Genomic DNA, 19,049 nt, shown 5'->3' with positions numbered 1-19,049 from the left:
ATTAAAGTCCAGATTAAACTGCATTTGGAAACGATTTCAGTTGCATATCGTGGGGTATTTCTGAGAGAAACAGGACAGGGAGGCGGGACATAACATTGGTAGGAGTTTCATTTGAACACTGAGAAGTGGCCATCACAATAAACATGGAGAGTTACAATGAAGAATTTATGATTGATTTATGGGTGGATGAGTGGTGTTGTAGTCTATGTCTAGACACTATGATTGACATACTGTAATTGTCCATTTTGTATGAATATTCAAGGGTTAGGGTTAGATGCAATACAATACATGCACACAATTCTATTTTAATATATTTATTTTATTCAACTCTTTTCTTTTCTTTACAAATTGGTGACACAAATTTTAATATGTAATGTTATGATGTGCACTGTCATCTGAATATATAGATTTAAGTAATATAAACATACATTTACAGGAGAAGTGATGATCAGTGGAGCTGAGTTTTTACCATTATTATTAGGATGAGGATTAAATAATGTTTCTCAAGTGAATCAATTAGTCACAGCAGTTAAATGGATTGCAATGACAGTTAAAAAACAAATACAACAAGTAAATTAGCCCTTCCATAGACACTTGTTGACTTTGTTAAAAAAGAAGAAAAAAATAAAAGAGGTTTAAATTAGTCAGTGTGATTGACAGGAGAGATGATCAAAGGAGCAGAGTTTTTACCATCATCATTAAGACTTGGAGAGAAGAATGGATAGAGTTTCTCAGTGAAGGTGAAGCCAGTGAAAGAGTAGAGATGAACTCTGGCCTCCACATCATAAAAGGAGACCAGACCCTCCTCATAATCCACAAACACTCCCACTTTCTGGAGCTCCTCTCTTACAGAGAGGAGGACAGAAGGGCCAGCACAAGCCTTGTACACATTTCCATTCAGCAACCTTAAACTCCAGGAACCATGGTCAGGGCTCAGTGCGATATCCCCTTTCCTGTTGAAGGACTCTCTGGCCACTCCTAAATCCCACTCAATCTTCCCTTTAACCTGAACCTCATAGTAAAACCTTCCTGAGGAGAAGCTTTGTTTTCCTAAGACACAGACACCTGCAGAGAATCTCCCTTTGTTGTCTGGGAGATTCTTCTGTACGTTTCCACAACTCACTTGTTTTTCATCCTCAGACAGGATGAGAAAGAGATTTGCTGTATCAGGGTCCAGAGTTACATCCACTGCATATTGCTGGATCCTCCTCAGCTCAGCATCACACAGCTTCTCCATCTCTTGACTGACTGTCTTCTCCAGCTGAGCCACAGCTGTTCTCACAGTCCCCACATATAAAGACTGATGGACACTGATGTTTGTCCAGTCCTTGGTGGGTGGAGGGGTGTTGATGGATAGGATGTTCTGGAGGAGGTGGAGGTGGTCTTCAGTGTGTGAGAGCTGCTTCAGCTCAGAGCTTCTCTTCTTTAACTCAGTGATTTCCTGTTGCAGATCTTTAATGAAGCCTTCAGCCTGATTCTCTGTTGTTTTCTGCTTCTCTTCAATCACATCAATGACCTCAGCCTGGCTTCTCTCAATACAGCTCATCAGAGCAGTGAAGACCTGCATACTGTCTGCTATCTCTCTGTCTGCATCTTTCTTGCTGAGCTGTACTGAGTGTTTGACCTCCTGAATCTTCATTTGTCTCACCTGGATCATCTGCTGAACTTCAGCCTCTGTCTTTCCCAGCTCAGCCTTCTTCCCTTCATATGCCTCTTCCAGAGATACAATTTGATGTAACCTGTGGTCTGACTCGGTGCAGAAATGACAAACACACATGTGGTCAGTCTTACAGAACAGCTCCAGAGGTCTGTCATGTTGCTTACACAGAATGTCTTCCAGGTTCTTTACAGGGTCGATTAGTTTGTGTTGTTTTAATCGTGTGACTCTGTGGTGAGGCTCCAGGTGAGTCTCACAGTAGGAGGTCAGACACACCAGGCAGGTCTTCACGGCTTTGAGCTTGGTCTCAGTACAGACGTCACAGGAGACTTCATCTGGTTCAGCAGGTTCCTGGTTTGCGTTGGAATAGTTTTTCAGCTGCTCTGACTTCCTGAACTGATCAGCCATCTCAGAGAGGACTTTATTAACAGAGAACTTTGGTCTCTTATCGAAGGCTTCGTTGCATAGAGGACACTGACATACATCACTAGTGTCCCAGTAATGTGTGATACAGGTGTTACAGTAGTTGTGTCCACATGGAGTGGTGATTGGATCAGTGAACACCTCCAGACAGATAGAACACAGGAACTGCTCTTCAGACAGGAGACTGCTGGCACACGCCATTTCTATACACTGAAAATAAACATGGGGGGGAGAAATATTCTTGAATGTTACAACTCACAGCTTTAAAAGTTGTGAATCTGATATGATCATATTAGAATAGAGCTCAATAATGTTGGCACATACTGTAAGGGAAGCCTGTCATTTTACCAACTGAACTAGACTACAGGATTTCCAGGAAAACAAAACTAAGGGAAGATCATGTCTAGATACAGTTTAATATGCTTTTGTTCTCTGTAACAGAATAATTAATCCTTATCTCATGTACTCACCTGTATACAAAAATCCTGTTGAACTGAATATGTTTTAGTAGAGAGCGTGTGTGTTTATGTGTGTGTGTGTGTGTGTGTGTGTGCTGCCTGCCACCATTGCCATTGCCAACTACATGAACACTTTAAGTTTCACTTTGATTGCGTCACTGACTGAGAGGCTGCTCTGTTGCTGCCGTTAACCCTTCACAGCCTCCACTCTTCTCTGTACTTCATCTGTTTCTCCCTCTGTTATGGTTTAGTGCAGCTCCCAAACTGTGGGCCGGGGCCCATTGGTGGGCAAGTGGACCCCCAAATAATTGGAAAAACCCGCCAGACTTTAATAACATAAACATGAAACATTTACATTAAAAACTATTTCATGGTATTTTTTTTTCTTTAAAACTTTGAAAAATGTGTTCACCGCTATATATATATATATATTCATTTTATCGCATTCCTGAGCCAATAATTGATGACAAGCGGAGTCTCCGGTTAGATTCACAAGTAAGTTTGTTAACTTTAAATGTATTTTTTATTGTTTAAACATATTAAGTTTTAGCTAACAGGCTGCTGCCTGAGGAGGATCCTGAGCATACACTGGCCAAAAACCATTAGCAACTAGAAAAAGTGCTCCTCGGAGCACAGGTCTCCGCCAGGTCAGGTACGTTATTGTGGCCTCCTGGTGGCGCTATAATAGGCCAATGTGAAAAGGGTGCCATTTATTCTTAGGTCGTTCACGGCAATCGGACACTGCATTCATGATTTGAAGCATTTTGTTCCAAAATTGTGTTTTGCTAGACCTGCTGGTGGCGCTATAACAGGCCAATGTGAAAAAGGGTGGCATTTCTTCCTTGGCCTAGTAGGAATGTATTTGTGAAATTTCACGGAAATCGCAAGCTGCGTTCATGATTTCAGGCATTTTGTTCAAAACAGAGCAATCCTGCAAATTTTGGAAGCGAACCTTAGCCAATGACGATGGAATATGGGAAATCGGACAGATCCGTGTTGATCACATAACTATAGAGATACTTTGTACCGATTTGCATGACGTTTGGATAAAATCTGTAGGAGCAATGTCAAAAAATTGTTTTGCACAAATCGGCCTCCTGGTGACGCTATAACAGGCCCATGTGAAAAATTAGGGGCAGAGGTTCTGCTGTGGCATCGAGGGAGTGCGTGTGTGCAGTTTCACAGCGACCGGGCCAACGGTGGCGGAGATTAGCTGGTCGCAGACAGAAGGACGGACACACGGACGGACACACGGACGGACGGACGGACGGACGGACGGAGGGTAAAACATACTCTCTCGCCATGCCTTTCGGCCTGGCGGAGACAATAATGATCTCTGGCAGAGAGCGGGTCTACCATCCTAATACCAGCCAATACCAGCATCATGAGAAAAGCCCTTAGATGTAACCCGCAAGGCAAAAGAAAGAGGGGAAGGCCAAAGCAGGGACAGGGACCTTGAGACTGACATCAAGCAGTGTGGACTGACATGGGAACAGCTGGAAAAGAAGGCCCAGGAATAGGATAGAGAACTCTGGTGGACTGTCAACGGCCTATGCTCCATGAAAAGGAACGGTATAACTAAGTAAGTAATGAGTAGTTTTAGTTTAGTTTTTATTACTTCCAGTCAGGGACGCAGAGAGGGGGGCGGCGGGGGGGTTCGGACATACTCAGTTTCATTGGGGGAAGGGATATCCCCCCCACTTTTGGGATGAAGAAAAAGGAAAAAGAAGAAACCTCTGACTACACTTCATGGAGTTAATTTTTTTGTACCGAATTAACCGAATTAACCAAATTAATGTAACGAAAACACCCAAAAAAGTAACAAAACCGGTAAAAATCGTGTGCACACGCACACAGAACACATGCACGTCCCCTTCGGTTCTAAAATGCTCTCTGCGTCCTTACTTCCTGTATTAGTTTTGACTTTTGAGTGTTATTGTAAGCAGTTCAGTATACACAATGTCAACACTTTGTGAAGACATTAGACTCACAGTAATGTAGACATCCCAGACAGTCTCCATAAACAACCACATTAGCCTATACCTTGTCCCCTCCTCATGCTTGTTGTGTTGACACATTTGACCAAAACTGACAAAGACTAAAACTAAAGATATTTTCAGAATATTTTATGAGATTTTAGGTCGTTTTGTGTGTAAACAATAAAGTTTGAGTTAGCTTTAGCTGAAACTGCTTTTTATTTGTTGTTACTCTAACAATCGTGCTTGAGATTAGACTTCCCTCTATGATTAAGTATTAGATGCAGTTTCTAACAGCAGACAGCAGGGGGCATCATAGCATCGTGAAAATGAGACATATTAAAGATGGTGAACAGATTCATCATTATTTTATAGTTTTTCTTTTATTCATGAATCTGCTTAACAGTCAATAGGAGGTAGCCATGTCTCAGTGTAATGAGAATGATGTGGATGTGGGATAATATCAAACCATAAAGTTGGTAGGAATTTGATTTGAACATTGAAAAGATGGCGTCATAAAAAACATGGAATATTTAAATTAAAAGTTGAAGACTGAGATTGATTGGTTCAAGCATATATAAGTCATTTTGATAGGAAAAGAAAAACATGAGAGAGAGTGGATTTTGATACCAAAATCCAATCACGCGTCGATCAGCTTGTCTGAGCTTTACTTGTAGATCTGCTATTTAAAAAAGGAACATGCTATTTAAAATAATATATACTTTTTTAACAACACAAATCTTGTATTGAGGACCCAGGCACAAAATCTTTTTGGATGGGGGTCCGTGGCCAAGTACATACTCATTTGGGGGTCCTTGACATGAAAATATTTGAGAACCACAGGACTATGGTGTCTATGACATCAGTACTATACTGTCAGTACTGTGTGAGTCTGTTTGTATATCAGCAGCCATTTTGCCTGGCAGCCAAAATAATACTTGGAAGCCAGTCTGTGATGTGTGATAGGTCTGCTTTATCCATAGTTTTCAATCAGTAAAGTTGCTTTGGTTAACGCTTTGTTATTAAATGTTAAATGATGTGTTGAATGTCCATGATGACCCATCTGTATGACCTCAGTATTTACTTGCCACTAATACAATTATTAGCTGTCGTCCTCTCACTCAGATAAACTGGGCACATCTTCTCTATGATACCAAAGGAACAACTGGTGTTTGGAACAAAAGTTGTACACAAGGCCACACAGAGATGAACAACAACTTATTATTATGACACCAGGATGCAGGACAATCTGATAAATCTACATATTTGCTACATATATGTCTAACGTCCGGAAGTTCATGTTTATGTATAAAAACTGTTGTATGTGATTGTACTATCAGAGAGAGAATAACCTTTGTGTTGTGAATTGTACTGTCTCGTGTGCTCACTCAGAAATACAGAATTGATTATTTTGGATTGACATCCTGTTCTTGTCTGACTCTCATTCTTTGGCGTCGACTGGTTAATATTAGGTTTACAAGAACAAAACCATCGTTTCCATCTTTCTTCATGTCTTTGGGTTGACTCTATTTCTAGGGTACAAATTAATCCAACAATGTCACTACTGACGTCAGTACTATGACAGTTTTTAGGCATTTAGCAGACGCTCTTGACCTCGTACTCTATGACCTCTGAGTCTATGACGTCAGTACTGTGAGGTACTGATGTCAGGCATGTTCATACAATATGGTCATATTTGTCCAGAAACACACAGACACACATGCAGACAACTTCAACTTTATATAATAAAAGAATAATAACACAATCTTTGTATTACTTTTAAGACAAGTTAAAGTTAAGGATTCATATTAAGTGTCCATTTTGGATGAATACTCAAGGGTTAGGGTAAGTTTCTAATATATTGTAGGCTACATGCACACTATTCTATTTTTACATGTTTATTTTATTCAAAGCTTCATTTTACAAATTAGTGACAAAAATGGTAATGTTTAATGTTAGGATTTGCATGTATTTGAGTGTAAGATTTGAGTAAGATAAACAACAATTTAGAAATCAACATTATGTAATAATGTAATCATTACATCTCTTTTAGACATGGAAAGGAAAAGTCTAACCAACGTGATCGACAGGAGCTGAGTTTTTACCATTATTATTAGGATGAGGATTAAAGAATGAAGAATGAATAGAGTTTCTCAGTCAGTTGGACCAATGCACCAATAGACACTGGTGGAAGAAGTACTCAGATTTGTTTTTATCTTAAGTAAAAGTAGAAAGAGCACAATATAAAGATACTATACTATCGTCTCTGTCATGTGAAACCTCATTATGTCCAAACGGTTTCTTTTTCAGGATTCAAATAAAAAAATAGCAAAATTAGCAGATCTACAAGCTCAAAATGTGCCGCTTCGTGCCACGTTTTGAGTTTGTGGATCTGCTACTTTTGATGATTTTGTGTGACACTGTAGTATGATCAAGTAGTGCGTTCATTTAGGAAAAAAAGAATTGGAGATAAGAGGTTTATCCCCATGACCCATCCCCATCTTCAAATGAGTCCAGTGACTCCAGGGCTGAGTGTGTATTTATTTATTTATTTCACTGATAGTTATACTGTGTACTGTTGGACTACCTGTCCTGGCATTTGGCCTTTTTGCCCTCCAAAAATCTAAATATCAAAAGTCTAAAACACCAAAGGCCAAGTGGCCTTGCCTCTAAAATGACGAAATTCCAGGCCTGCTCATGGCACTTGTACTGTAAGTACAGTACTTGAGTACTTACTGTAATTACTTTCCACCACCGCCAATAGAATACATCTGTTAGGAACAACAGTTAATTGGCTTGATTTGAAATGACAGTTAATGAAAAATAAACCTGTAAATAAGCCCTTCCATATATTTGTTGTCTTTGTTGAAAATGGAAATGTTCATGTGAAACTGAGGATTTAAATGAGTCTAATCAGTGTGATCGACAGGAGAGATGATCAGAGGAGCAGAGTTTTTACCATCATTATTAGGATAAGGACAGAAGAACGGATAGAGTTTCTCAGTGAAGGTGCAGCCAGTGAAAGAGTATAGATGAACTCTGGCCTTCACATCATAAAAGGAGACCAGACCCTCCTCATAATCCACGAACACTCCCACTTTCTGGACCTTCTGTTTTACATGGAGGAGGACACGAGGGTCAGTTCTCGTACTCATTTCCATTCCTCATCCATATAGTCCAGTAACCATCGTCAGGGCTCAGTGCGAACTCCCCTTTCCTGTTGATGGACTCTCTGGCCACACCTAAACTCCAGTCAGTCTTATCTTTAACCTGAACCTCATAGTACAACCTTCCTGAGGAGACTCTTTGTTTTCCTAAGACACAGCAACAACCAGAGAATCTCTCTTTGTTATCTGAGAGATTCTTCCTAATGCCTCCAATATTCACTTGTTTTTCATCCTCAGACAGGATGAGAAAGAGATTTGCTGTATCAGGGTCCAGAGTTACATCCACTGCATATTGCTGCATCCTCTTGGTGCCTCTGTTCCCTCCTTGGTGGAGCTCTATGTTGAGCGCTGTACACGAAGAGCCACCAGCATTATAAGGGACCTCCATCACCCTTCCCATGGCCTGTTTGCCCTTCTACCCTCTGGGAAGAGGTATAGGAGCATCAAGGCTCGAACAAGCAGAATGCAAAATAGCTTCTTCCCGAGTGCAGTAAGGACTGTCAATGAACTGCGCCCCCTGCCAATCCCCCCCCCAGGCCTACTGACCTAAAATGATGCGATTGTGCTTGACTGGACATGATGTGATATTGCACTTTTGAAATGCATAACAGCACTTTACTAAGACTATGATGGATTGCACCATGGCACTTTACCTACCATACCTACTGACGTGCTGTGTTGGTAGCTTTTTTCTAGATGAATTGCACGTTAATACATATTGCGTTTTTTAAATGTTTGTCTATGCTGTTTTTATGGTTGTATGCTGTTTTAGTCTGGGTCTTTTAAGTTTTTAGATAGGCTTGATGTTTTATGTTACACTGCTAGTGACTGAGGGGGAACGATATTTCATTCTTGTATGTATGTAAGTACATGGAGAGAGTGACAAATAAAGATTCATTCATCATTCATCCTCCTCAGCTCAGCATCACACAGCTCCTTCTCCATCTCTTGACTGACTGACTTCTCCAGCTGAGCCACAGCGGTCCTCACTGTCCCCACATATGAAGCCTGAGGGACACTGACCTTTGTCCAGTCCATGGTGGGTGGAGGGGTGTTGATGGATGTGAAGTTCTGGAGGAGGTGGAGGTGGTCTTCAGTGTGTGAGAGCTGCTTCAGCTCAGAGCTTCTCTTCTTTAACTCAGTGATTTCCTGTTGCAGATCTTTAATGAAGCCTTCAGCCTGTTTCTCTGTTGTTTTCTGCTTCTCTTCAATCACATCAATGACCTCAGCCTGGCTTCTCTCAATACAGCTCATCAGAGCAGTGAAGACCTGCACACTGTCTGCTATCTCTCTGTCTGCATCTTTCTTGCTGAGCTGTACTGAGTGTTTGACTTCTTGAATCTTCACTTGTCTCACCTGGATCATCTGCTGAACTTTAGCCTCTGTCTTTCCCAGCTCAGCCTTCTTTCCTTCATATGCCTCTTCCAGAGATACAATTTGATGTAACTTGTGGTCTGACTCGGTGCAGAACTGACAAACACACGTGTGGTCAGTCTTACAGAACAGCTCCAGAGGTCTGTCATGTTTCTTACATAGAATGTCTTCCAGGTTCTTTACAGGGTTGATTAGTTTGTGTCTTACTTTGACTCTGTGGTGAGGCTCCAGGTGAGTCTCACAGTAGTTGGTCAGACACACCAGGCAGGACTTCAGGGCTTTGAGCTTGGTCTCAGTACAGACGTCACAGGAGACTTCATCTGGTTCAGCAGGTTCTTGGTTTGTGCTGAACGTTTTCTTCAGCTGTTTGGATTTCCTGAACCAATCAGCCATCTCAGAAATGAAAGTATTGACAAAGACGTCTGGTCTCTAAAGGTGGATCCACACCAAACAGACGCGTTCAGACTATTTCAGACTACTTCAGACTGCAACAGACTGGTATTCGGTTGGCAAAAGTTGGCATTTAGTCTGTCAGCCGACTTGCCATGCTAATGCCCAGCCCAATGTGGGAACCCATTTACAAATAAAAAGGAAAAACAGCACCCCCTCTGCTGTTCTTGAGAGATTGCTTTCAGCCTAAGGTATAGGGCAGCCAGGTCTGCTTATTATAAGCGACTTTGGGCTTGTTTCCCTGCAAAGTCACTTGTAAATGGATGTTCCCAGCGTTTTTTCTTTTTTTTTTCACTGACGTGCAGTGGTGTAAAGTAACAAGTACATTTACTCAAGTACTGTACTTCAGTACAATTTTGAGGTACTTTTACTTTACTGGAGTATTTCCAATTGTCTATACTTTTACTCCACAACAATTATTTGAAATGTTTAGTTAGTTAATTTGCAGATATAAATCATTATAAAACATACATTAACCACTTTAGCCCTATTTTATACCTATAAGCCATTTGAAAATAGCAGATCTACAAGCTCACAACTTGTTGCGACGCACGCATTCTGAGCTTGTAGATCTGCTATTTTTGAACTTGCACTAATAATGACTTTAGTTGATTTTTCACTCTTTAAAATATAGTATTTCTTAATTATTAATAATTACAGCTTGTAGATTGGCTATTTTCACGATTTTAAATTGTTTTTAAATAATAATAAAAAAGGAACATACAAGATTTCCACCTGACAGCCATAATATATAGCCAATATATGGTTCTGTATCAGTATATGAGTCAGTTTTTGCAGATTTCATTCTAATTGGCTACTGCCTGCATATGAATTTCATGAGCCTGGGTAGGTCACCCTGGCTTGGCGGAGATATGCCCTGTAGCGCACACTCCGCACAGCAGCAGCAGGTGAAAGCAATTCACTTAAATAATCAAATAAATACATTAATTAATTTATTGAAATTAGCACCCAGAAAATAGCCAAAACTGAGCACATTTCGATCTATAAGGCCAAATCTAATTCTTAAAAAAAATATTAAGAGTATATGAAAGCCAATTAAAATGTTTATACTATTGGAATCTTACACACCTGCTCCCAATTAAATACATCACCACAGCGCAAAAGTAGGTCAAATCAATCAATCTCTCTCTCTGGGAGCGACAATGAGAAACAGTGAATGTAGGTTTTCATAGACATGGTCGCTTGTTTCTCTCACATAATCTGGCAACACTGATAGATAGCACTCGCTGCATGTTGTTGACACTACTTCTCTGCCACATGGCTACTCCAGTCGGCCAGTCGGCTGGCCCGACTGGACATGTCCGGTCGGCCCTGGGTCGGCCGAAAAGGTCCCGACGGACCCCCGACAGACCCCTAACCGACTGGCCGACTATATACGGCGCTTCCCGACCGCCGAATCGGCCCCAAATCGGTCCGGTCTGTGGACAGCTTTACAGAAGATTGTTTTACAGTGGACACTGACACACGTCACTAGTGTCCCAGTAATGTGTGATACAGGTTCTGCAGTAGTTGTGTCCACATGGAGTGGTGATTGGATCAGTGAACACTGAACACATCCAGACAGATGGAACACAGGAACTGGTCTTCAGAGAGAATGCTGGAATATGCCATTTCTATACGCTGAAAATAAATAAATTAAAAATCACACCCAGTGTGAAGAGAGTGGTGCCTTTGAAAGTGTAGCTGGTTGCATCCTTGTGTTGCAATCAGCAACAATATGTTGTCACGTGACACGTGACAACATATTGTCATGTGTCACATGAAGCTTGACCAATCAGCCGTGCTCAAACATACGGACGGACATACGGACGGACGGACATACGGACACACGGACAAAGTCAAATGTAGGAGTGGTTGGCACCACTCAAAAATAATTACTACTCCCTCCAGTAAGTGTAGTAAAAAAAAAACAAGACAGTAGTTCTGCATACCGATTGATCTAATAATGTACTCTAGACCAAGGGTTCCCAAACCTTTCAGGCCGCGACACCCCAAAATAATGATATTTGAACTGGTGACCCCCCACCCTAACCAGCACTTGGAATTGTAGGCATTATCGACTCGGTTCCACAGATAAACATTGTGAAAATAGCCCAACTACAAGCTCACGTTACCTCGCACTGCGAGGCGTTGTGAGCTTGTAGATCAGCTATATTCACAATGTTTGTCTCTTTCTTACTTAATATTTGACAATTTGGCCAATTTGGTATTAAAAAGGTCTTAAAAGTCATTCAATTGTCACTCTAGAAATATGCATTTATACCGCACTTATATGATGGTTTGTTTACTGTTCAGTGAGAAAACAATGTTGCTAATCATCTGGGGACCCCTCAAAATAAATTGGGGACCCCCCAGTTTGGGACACATAACGTAAATAACAGACACAATGTAAATATTGTACAATAAACAAACGTGGTAACAAAATAAAATACAAGACAATTAACAAAACAAACATACCTTGCAGGCTGCATTCAGGCTAAAGGGAATGAGTCCAAGTCCAGTGCCCAGAGGAACAGACTCTTACAGCAACACAAACTGCAATAAAAATCACAATAATGTTGACACAGATATACTATAGGCTGTAGCCTACTGTAGCAATTGGCTAACACACACACACACACACACACACACACACACACACACACACACACACACACACACACACTTCATGGAAACATTAATACAAACTGAACCATTAGACTGGGGAACTTGTGTGGATACAGTTTAATATAACTTTACATAACTATCTCAGTGTTGATGACATAACAGGTCTTCACATTATGCTCTCCGTTCTGAAAATAGACAATGCCGGAAGTGCTTGTTAACTTTGCTTTATGAGTGATTGAATAAACCTGCTTAGACGTCCGCATTATATTTTTATACAACTGTTCGTTATGATCTGAGTTCCAGCAACAGCTGATGCCTCCCTGTCTGTTCAATCTATTTTTCCTCCATCAGTATTATGTTTATTTCACTTGTTATCTGGTCCACACTAGCCCTGAAATAACATGACAGACAAGCGTCCTGTGAACCATGGCTAGGTCCACACGTGCAGATCGCTGCAGTTAAATATGTGATCAATCTCTGTTACTGAAGAATAATTCCTTAAATATCTGCTGGTACTCACCTTTCCACTGTGTTTGTAAAGGTCGTGTTGAATGAGTGTTTTGTAGAGCTTGTGTGTGCTGCTCCTCCAAACTACTTTACTTTCTGACTGTTTAACTTTCATTTCACTAGACAGTAGACCGGTGTCAGCCTCGAACCCCCCCCTCCTTTGGAATAGGCTCTATGCACAGCAGCCATATTGTAAAGACATTCACAGGTGTTACCAATGATACTAATGAAGGCTCTGTTCCATTCTGGTCAAACAGAGTCAGGGTGCTGATATTATGCATTGGCTCACTGGCAACTCTGAAACAAAAATGTGGGTCCAGGTACCCTCATGGTTCCTTGAGGGGTTTCCAAATAGCCCCTTACGGGTGTAACTCTGAGAGTGTACAAATGGATTAGTACACTCTCAGAGTTATGGGGGTCATGGAAATTGAAACATTTGAGAACCACTGTGCTACACTAAATGGAACAGAGCCTTCATTAGTATCATTGGTAACACCTGTGGTGTCTTCACAATATGGCTGCTGTGCATAGAGCCTATTGTTAACCCTTCACATCATCCAGTCCGGTAACAGGATAGGTGGGCACATTCTGGGCACCTTAGACGAGTGGGATTAGGGACATGTGTGTGCGTGTGAGAGAGAGCTATGCAGAGATTGAGTAGTAGTAACACATGGTTGGTATATTTCGGCAAATGAGTTTCTCTGAAACTGTTGTAAATATTCAGAATCAATCAATGTAGCCTATTGAGAAATGTATTATGACAATGCAAACATATTGATGCACACATTACGCAATATGGCCAATATATTGACAGACATAACACCCTCATGCACACAACACATTACAATGATTTGATCATTTAGAATGATTATTATCCAAATAGGCTATAAAAGTGAATAAAACCCACAGCTGATCTGTGTAGGGTCCTCGTCTGGAGTTACCTCAGCCTCAGAGAGATGGATCACGGAGGGTCAGACATCCAGAACACTGCATTTTAATGTAGTTTATTCAGGTGCCCAGATTTCACTCGTGCCCACTCTTCTCCACCCCAAAGTGCCCACATTGCCCTAGTACCCAGTTATCCCGGTGCCCAAGACCTAGTGCCCAGTCTTCTCCAGCCCTAAGTGCCCACTCTTCCAGGTGCCCACATTCCCCTAGTGGCCAGTTATCACAATGCCCACTTTTCCTAGTGCCCAGTCTTCCCAAAAATACTCCTCTCCATCTCTTTCTCATTCCATTCATCTCCTCCAGTCATCCTCTCTAGACTCTAGCTCTCTACTCCCACCATTCAAATGAAACTACAACAAATGAAACTACCAGCCTTTTAAAGATCTGCTGCTGCATGAGTATTTTTGTAAGTTTGGGTCCCAGGGAGACACAATTCTCTTTTTGGGTCTTGAGTTGATAAGTTTGGGAAACACTGCTGTAAACCTGGGTGTGGCTTTTTACAGTGCTTTGGCATCCAGCATAATGGTCTAGTCCAGTGGTCCGGGGACCACCAGTGGTCCTTGAGGAGGTTACAGGTGGTCCCCAGCTAAATGATGGAGTTGGTAACCAAATGGACCCTTAAAGATCTTTAACTCTTGAGAGTGTAAAATGAAACCAAATCCATTTGGTTTAATTTTACACTCTCAAGAGTTAAATTATTGTTAAACATCTGCATTATTTAATTTACAAGAAGTCTACACAATTAGAGAATGCATAAGAATTGTTATTTTGATCAATGTTTGCTTGTTATCTCTCTTATGGTACCACGACAATACAGCATGGAATTGTGTATCCAACGACAACAAAACATTATGTTTTGGGTCTGAGTCTAAGGGCGGTTTCACACTATGGTCCGTTTGAATGAAACCGTTTCCGAGAACGAATGGCCCAGGGTGCGCACCCGGGACCATAGTGTGAAACCGCTTTAACTCTCATCAAATGGTGGTACGTGGCTCGCCTAATAAATAATGGGCCTTGACATGAAAAGGGTTGAAACCACTGGTCTAGTCAGACTACACTTTGCACCAGCACCGATGGTGTGTTGTATACGTACTTCCCCTGCTGTTGAAAACCGAGCAACACATTCTCATCCCAACTCATGTAGCGTATTAGAAACTGTAAGTTCTTTATCTTTGAAGAACTGTTATTTTTATGTTTTCCCATGAAATAATGTTTCTTTATATATATAAATTATATAAATACTGGGGCTCAAAAACATGAACTACTGGCTACAAAGCCATATGCAAAACATTACAGTCAAAACAGTGCTTTAAAGCTGTTTCATAAACAGAAATGTGATTTCAATTTACTTCTTTCCTTTCTTTTTTTAAAACTGAAAATAGGGTCATATGAGACCCATCTCTGCCTGTTTGCCTAATATTACAATTTCCTTCAGGCATGTTTACACACATGAGAGTCACTGGTCGGATTCTATTACCCAACAAACAGAATGGACAACAAAAACCCAAAAATTAGAATAAGATAAGAATATGCTATTATGAAAATTATTAAGAAATGCATTTCTATTTTTATTTTATGTTGACTGAATACCCAAAGGCTATTGTCTCTGTTTGTTGCAATACACTACACATACAATGCTTTACATATATTTGTTTTATTAAACACAGGATTTATTTTAATAGTGACAGAAATAGTCATATGTAACATTATGATTTGCACTGTCAGAATACCAGATAGGATTTCTCTAGTAAGGATTCTCTAGTAAGGATTTACTCTAGTAAAGTAATACAAACTGGTTAATTTACAAAGGAACACTTTGTTGTACATTACCTCAGACAACGTAAAGAAAAGTCTAACCAATGTGATTGATAGGAGAGATGATCAAGGGAGAAGAGTTTTTACCATCCTTATTAAAACCAGAATCGAAGAATGGATATATTTTCTCAGTGAAGGTGCAGCCAGTGAAAGAGTAGAGATGAACTCTGGTCTCCACATCATAAAAGGAGACCAGACCCTCCTCATAATCAACAAACACTCCCACTTTCTGGACCTTCTGTTTTACATGGAGGAGGACATCAGGGCCAGCAATACCATTGTACTCATTTCCATTCAACCTTATAGTCCAGTAACCGTTGTTGGGACTCAGTGCCTCTTTCCTGTCGATGGACTCTGTGACCACTCCTAAAAACCACTCAGTCTTCCCTTTAACCTGAACCTCATAATAAACCCTTCCTGAAGAGAAGCTTTGTTTTCCCAAGACAGAGAGATATCGAGAGAATCTATTTCTGTTATCTGGGAGATTCTTATATACGTCTCCACAACTCACTTGTTTTCCATCCTCAGACAGGATGAGTTTGCAGTGTGCTGTATCAGGGTCCAGAGTTACATCCACTGCATATTGCTGGATCCTCCTCAGCTCAACATCACGCAGCTCCTTCTCCATCTCTTGACTGAGTGTCTTCTCCAGCTGAGCCACAGCTGTCCTCACTGTCCCCACATATGAAGCCTGAGGGACACTGACCTTTGTCCAGTCCTTGGTGGGTGGAGGGGCGTTGATGGATGGGATGTTCTGGAGGAGGTGGAGGTGGTCTTCAGTGTGTGAGAGCTGCTTCAGCTCAGAGCTTCTCTTCTTTAACTCTGTGATTTCCTGTTGCATATCTTTAACGAAGCCTTCAGCCTGTTTCTCTGTTGTTTTCTGCTTCTTTTCAATCACATCAATGACCTCAGCCTGGCTTCTCTCAACACAGCTCATCAGAGCAGTGAAGACCTGCACACTGTCTGCTATCTCTCTGTCTGCATCTTTCTTGCTGAGCTGTACTGAGTGTTTGACCTCCTGAATCTTCACTTGTCTCACCTGGATCATCTGCTGAACTTCAGCCTCTGTCTTTCCCAGCTCAGCCTTCTTTCCTTCATATGCCTCTTCCAGAGATACAATTTGATGTAACTTGTGGTCTGACTCGGTGCAGAACTGACAAACACACATGTGGTCAGTCTTACAGAACAGCTCCAGAGGTCTGTCATGTTTCTTACACAGAATGTCTTCCAGGTTCTTTACAGGGTCGATTAGTTTGTGTCGTTTTAACCGTGTGAATCTCTGATGAAGCTCCAGGTGAGTCTCACAGTAGGAGGTCAGACACACCAGGCAGGACTTCAGGGCTTTGAGCTTGGTCTCAGTACAGACGTCACAGGAGACTTCATCTGGTTCAACAGGTTCCTGGTTTGCGTTGGAATAATTTTCCAACTGCTTTGACTTCCTGAACTGGTCAGCCATCTCAGAGAGGACTTTATTAACAGAGAACTTTGGTCTCTTATCGAAGGTTTCGTTGCATAGTGGACACTGACACACATCACTAGTGTCCCAGTAATGTGTGATACAGGTGTTGCAGTAGTTGTGTCCACATGGTGTGGTGATTGGATCAGTGAACACATCCAGACAGATAGAACACAGGAACTGCTCTTCAGACAGGAGACTGCTGGCACACGCCATTTATATACACTGAAAATAAACATGGAAAGAAATGTAATTCTTGAATGCTACTACTGACAGCTTAATAGTTATGAATCTGATCTGGATCATCATACTAGAATAGAGCTCAATAATGTTGGCACATACTGTATGGCAGTGTTTCTTAATCTGTGGGTCAGGACCCCCAGGGGGGTCTCCAAAATGATTTTTGGGGGGTCCCCAGATGATTAGCTTAATGTGCAACATTGTTTTCTCACTCAACAGTATTGATTGATTGATTGATGTACTTTATTTAGTAAGACATGAGAACAGTACATGACAGTACATAACAGTACATGGAAGTACAAATTCGCAATGCAAGGTCTACTAAACTGGATAGCTCATTAAGCACTTAGCTTGTTTAAAAAGTAAAAAAAGTAAAAAGTAAACAAACCAACATACAGTATAAGTGTATACATGGAATCTGCACATTTCTAAAGTGACAATTTAAGGACTTTTAAGACCTTTTAATACCAAAAAAAAACATTAGGCTACTGCGTCAAAAGTAATCAACAAACTATCCTAGTAAAAACAAATGGTCAGACATTGGCTATATTTTAAAATATTCCCTAAAGAGGCAAACATTGTGAAAATAGCTGATCTACAAGCTCACAATGCGAGGCGTTGTGAGCTTGTAGATCAGCTTTTTTCACAATCTGTAATGCCTCAACCCCTATTATTCCAAGCTGCTTGTCAGGGTGGGGGGTCCCCAGTTCCAATAGGATGTTTGGGAGGGGTCACGGGCTGAAAAGGTTGAGAACCACTGCTGTAAGGGAAGCCTGTGGTTTTACCAACTGAATGATACAGCATTTCCAGGAAAACGAAACTTAAGGGAAGATCACTCAAGTCTGGATACAGTTTAATATGCCTTTGTTCTCTGACTGTTAAATAATAATAAATCCTTCTCTCATGTACTCACCTACGGAGCTCAATAATTCAGCAACACTCCTGTTGGTTGAAGGTTTTTTAGTAGAGAGCATGAACACTTTAACTTTCCCTTCAGATTGCGTCACGTGACTGAGAGGCTGCTGTTAACCCTTCACAACCTCCACTCTTCTCTGTACTTCATCTGTTTCTTCCTCTGTTACGGTTTAGTGCAGCGACTCCTAAGGGCTGGGGCACTGGTGGGCAAGTGGGCCCACAAATAATTGCCAAAACACGAAGACTTTAATGATAATATAACATGAACATGAAAAATTGACGTCCAAAACAATTTCATGGTATTTTTTTCTTTAAAACCTTGAAAAATTAGTAGGATAACTATACTTTGGGTCATTTTATTGTCTACTCAGACTTTTGTGAGCCCCCCAGACAGTTTTTAAGTTGCTTGATTCAGTATTTAGATATTTGATATTCATTTTATCATACACGCCCCCTTCCTATACAAACCCATTATAACTTCAAACTCATTTTTAACATGTTAGATTCATCAAAAACAGCCATCCTTGTGACTCATCCTGCCCTCCTAATACGTGAGGAGACCATGTCTTTTCAATAACATTTTTCTTTTATTTATTATTATTTTTTATTGTATTTTCTTTTTTCATTTTCCAAAATAAATATACAAAAAATGGGGGGGGGGGGGGGGGGGACACGGTCTCCTCACGTATTAGAAGGACAGTATCAGTCACCAGAACCACGGACGGGCTATTTGGATGAATCTAACATGGCTAAAATGGAGTTTGAAGTTACAATGGGTTTGTATAGGAAGGGGGCGTGTCTGATAAAATGAATATCAATCTAAATATTGAATCAAGCAACTTAAAAACTGTCCGGGGCTGTCCGGGGTGCTCCCAAAAGCCTGAGTAGACGATAAAATTACCCACATTTGTTTTGAAAGTGAAATATCCCTTTAAACATATTTTTGTTTTAGTTCAGTGTGTATTACAGTATTAGTTTGAGTGTTATTATAAGCAGTTCAGTATTCCTACACAATGTCAACACTTGACATGAAGA

General features: G+C 40.9%; 2 protein-coding genes across 3 annotated transcripts in view; both read right to left on the bottom strand.

Moving 5' to 3' along the window:
- The window catches only part of LOC311036055 (zinc finger protein RFP-like), a 72,144-nt gene extending 59,428 nt beyond the window's left edge, over positions 1 to 12,716 (bottom strand). The window contains exon 1 of one of the 2 annotated variants that reach the window (XM_084044580.1): positions 12,654 to 12,716. The gene's annotated coding sequence lies outside the window, so the exon portion shown is untranslated. Of the gene's footprint in view, positions 1 to 2,574; positions 2,604 to 12,653 lie in introns of those variants that run through there. The other variant, XM_084044579.1, reaches the window with a different exon arrangement.
- LOC311053697 (uncharacterized protein) lies at positions 396 to 18,054 on the bottom strand. Its single transcript, XM_084069368.1, has 7 exons — positions 18,013 to 18,054; positions 15,446 to 17,084; positions 11,984 to 12,045; positions 9,263 to 9,484; positions 9,038 to 9,151; positions 7,902 to 8,096; positions 396 to 2,290 (listed from the first exon to the last, which is right to left on the bottom strand). The coding sequence occupies exons 2-7, from the start codon at positions 17,073 to 17,075 to the stop codon at positions 641 to 643; spliced, it is 3,873 nt and encodes a 1,290-aa protein (XP_083925494.1). The 5' UTR covers positions 17,076 to 17,084; positions 18,013 to 18,054; the 3' UTR covers positions 396 to 640.
- Between the last annotated feature and the right edge of the window lie 995 nt (positions 18,055 to 19,049).

The sequence above is a fragment of the Gymnoscopelus microlampas genome, assembly GCF_963454915.1.
Source record: "Gymnoscopelus microlampas genome assembly, chromosome: 2".
NCBI lineage: Eukaryota > Metazoa > Chordata > Actinopteri > Myctophiformes > Myctophidae > Gymnoscopelus > Gymnoscopelus microlampas.
Note: the sequence above shows the minus strand (reverse complement) of the source record. Positions and strands in the feature narration are given on the sequence as shown.

Coding starts and splice junctions, on each gene's coding strand:
- LOC311053697 (XM_084069368.1), bottom strand. CDS start 17,075: ATGGCGTGTGCCAGCAGTCTCCTGTCTGAAGAGCAGTTCCTGTGTTCT. Junction 12,046..15,445: donor CTCTCCTATCAATCACATTG/GTTAGACTTTTC, acceptor TGTTGCTGTAAG/AGTCTGTTCCTCTGGGCACT. Junction 8,097..9,037: donor AAGTTCAGCAGATGATCCAG/GTGAGACAAGTG, acceptor CCCAGAGGGTAG/AAGGGCAAACAGGCCATGGG.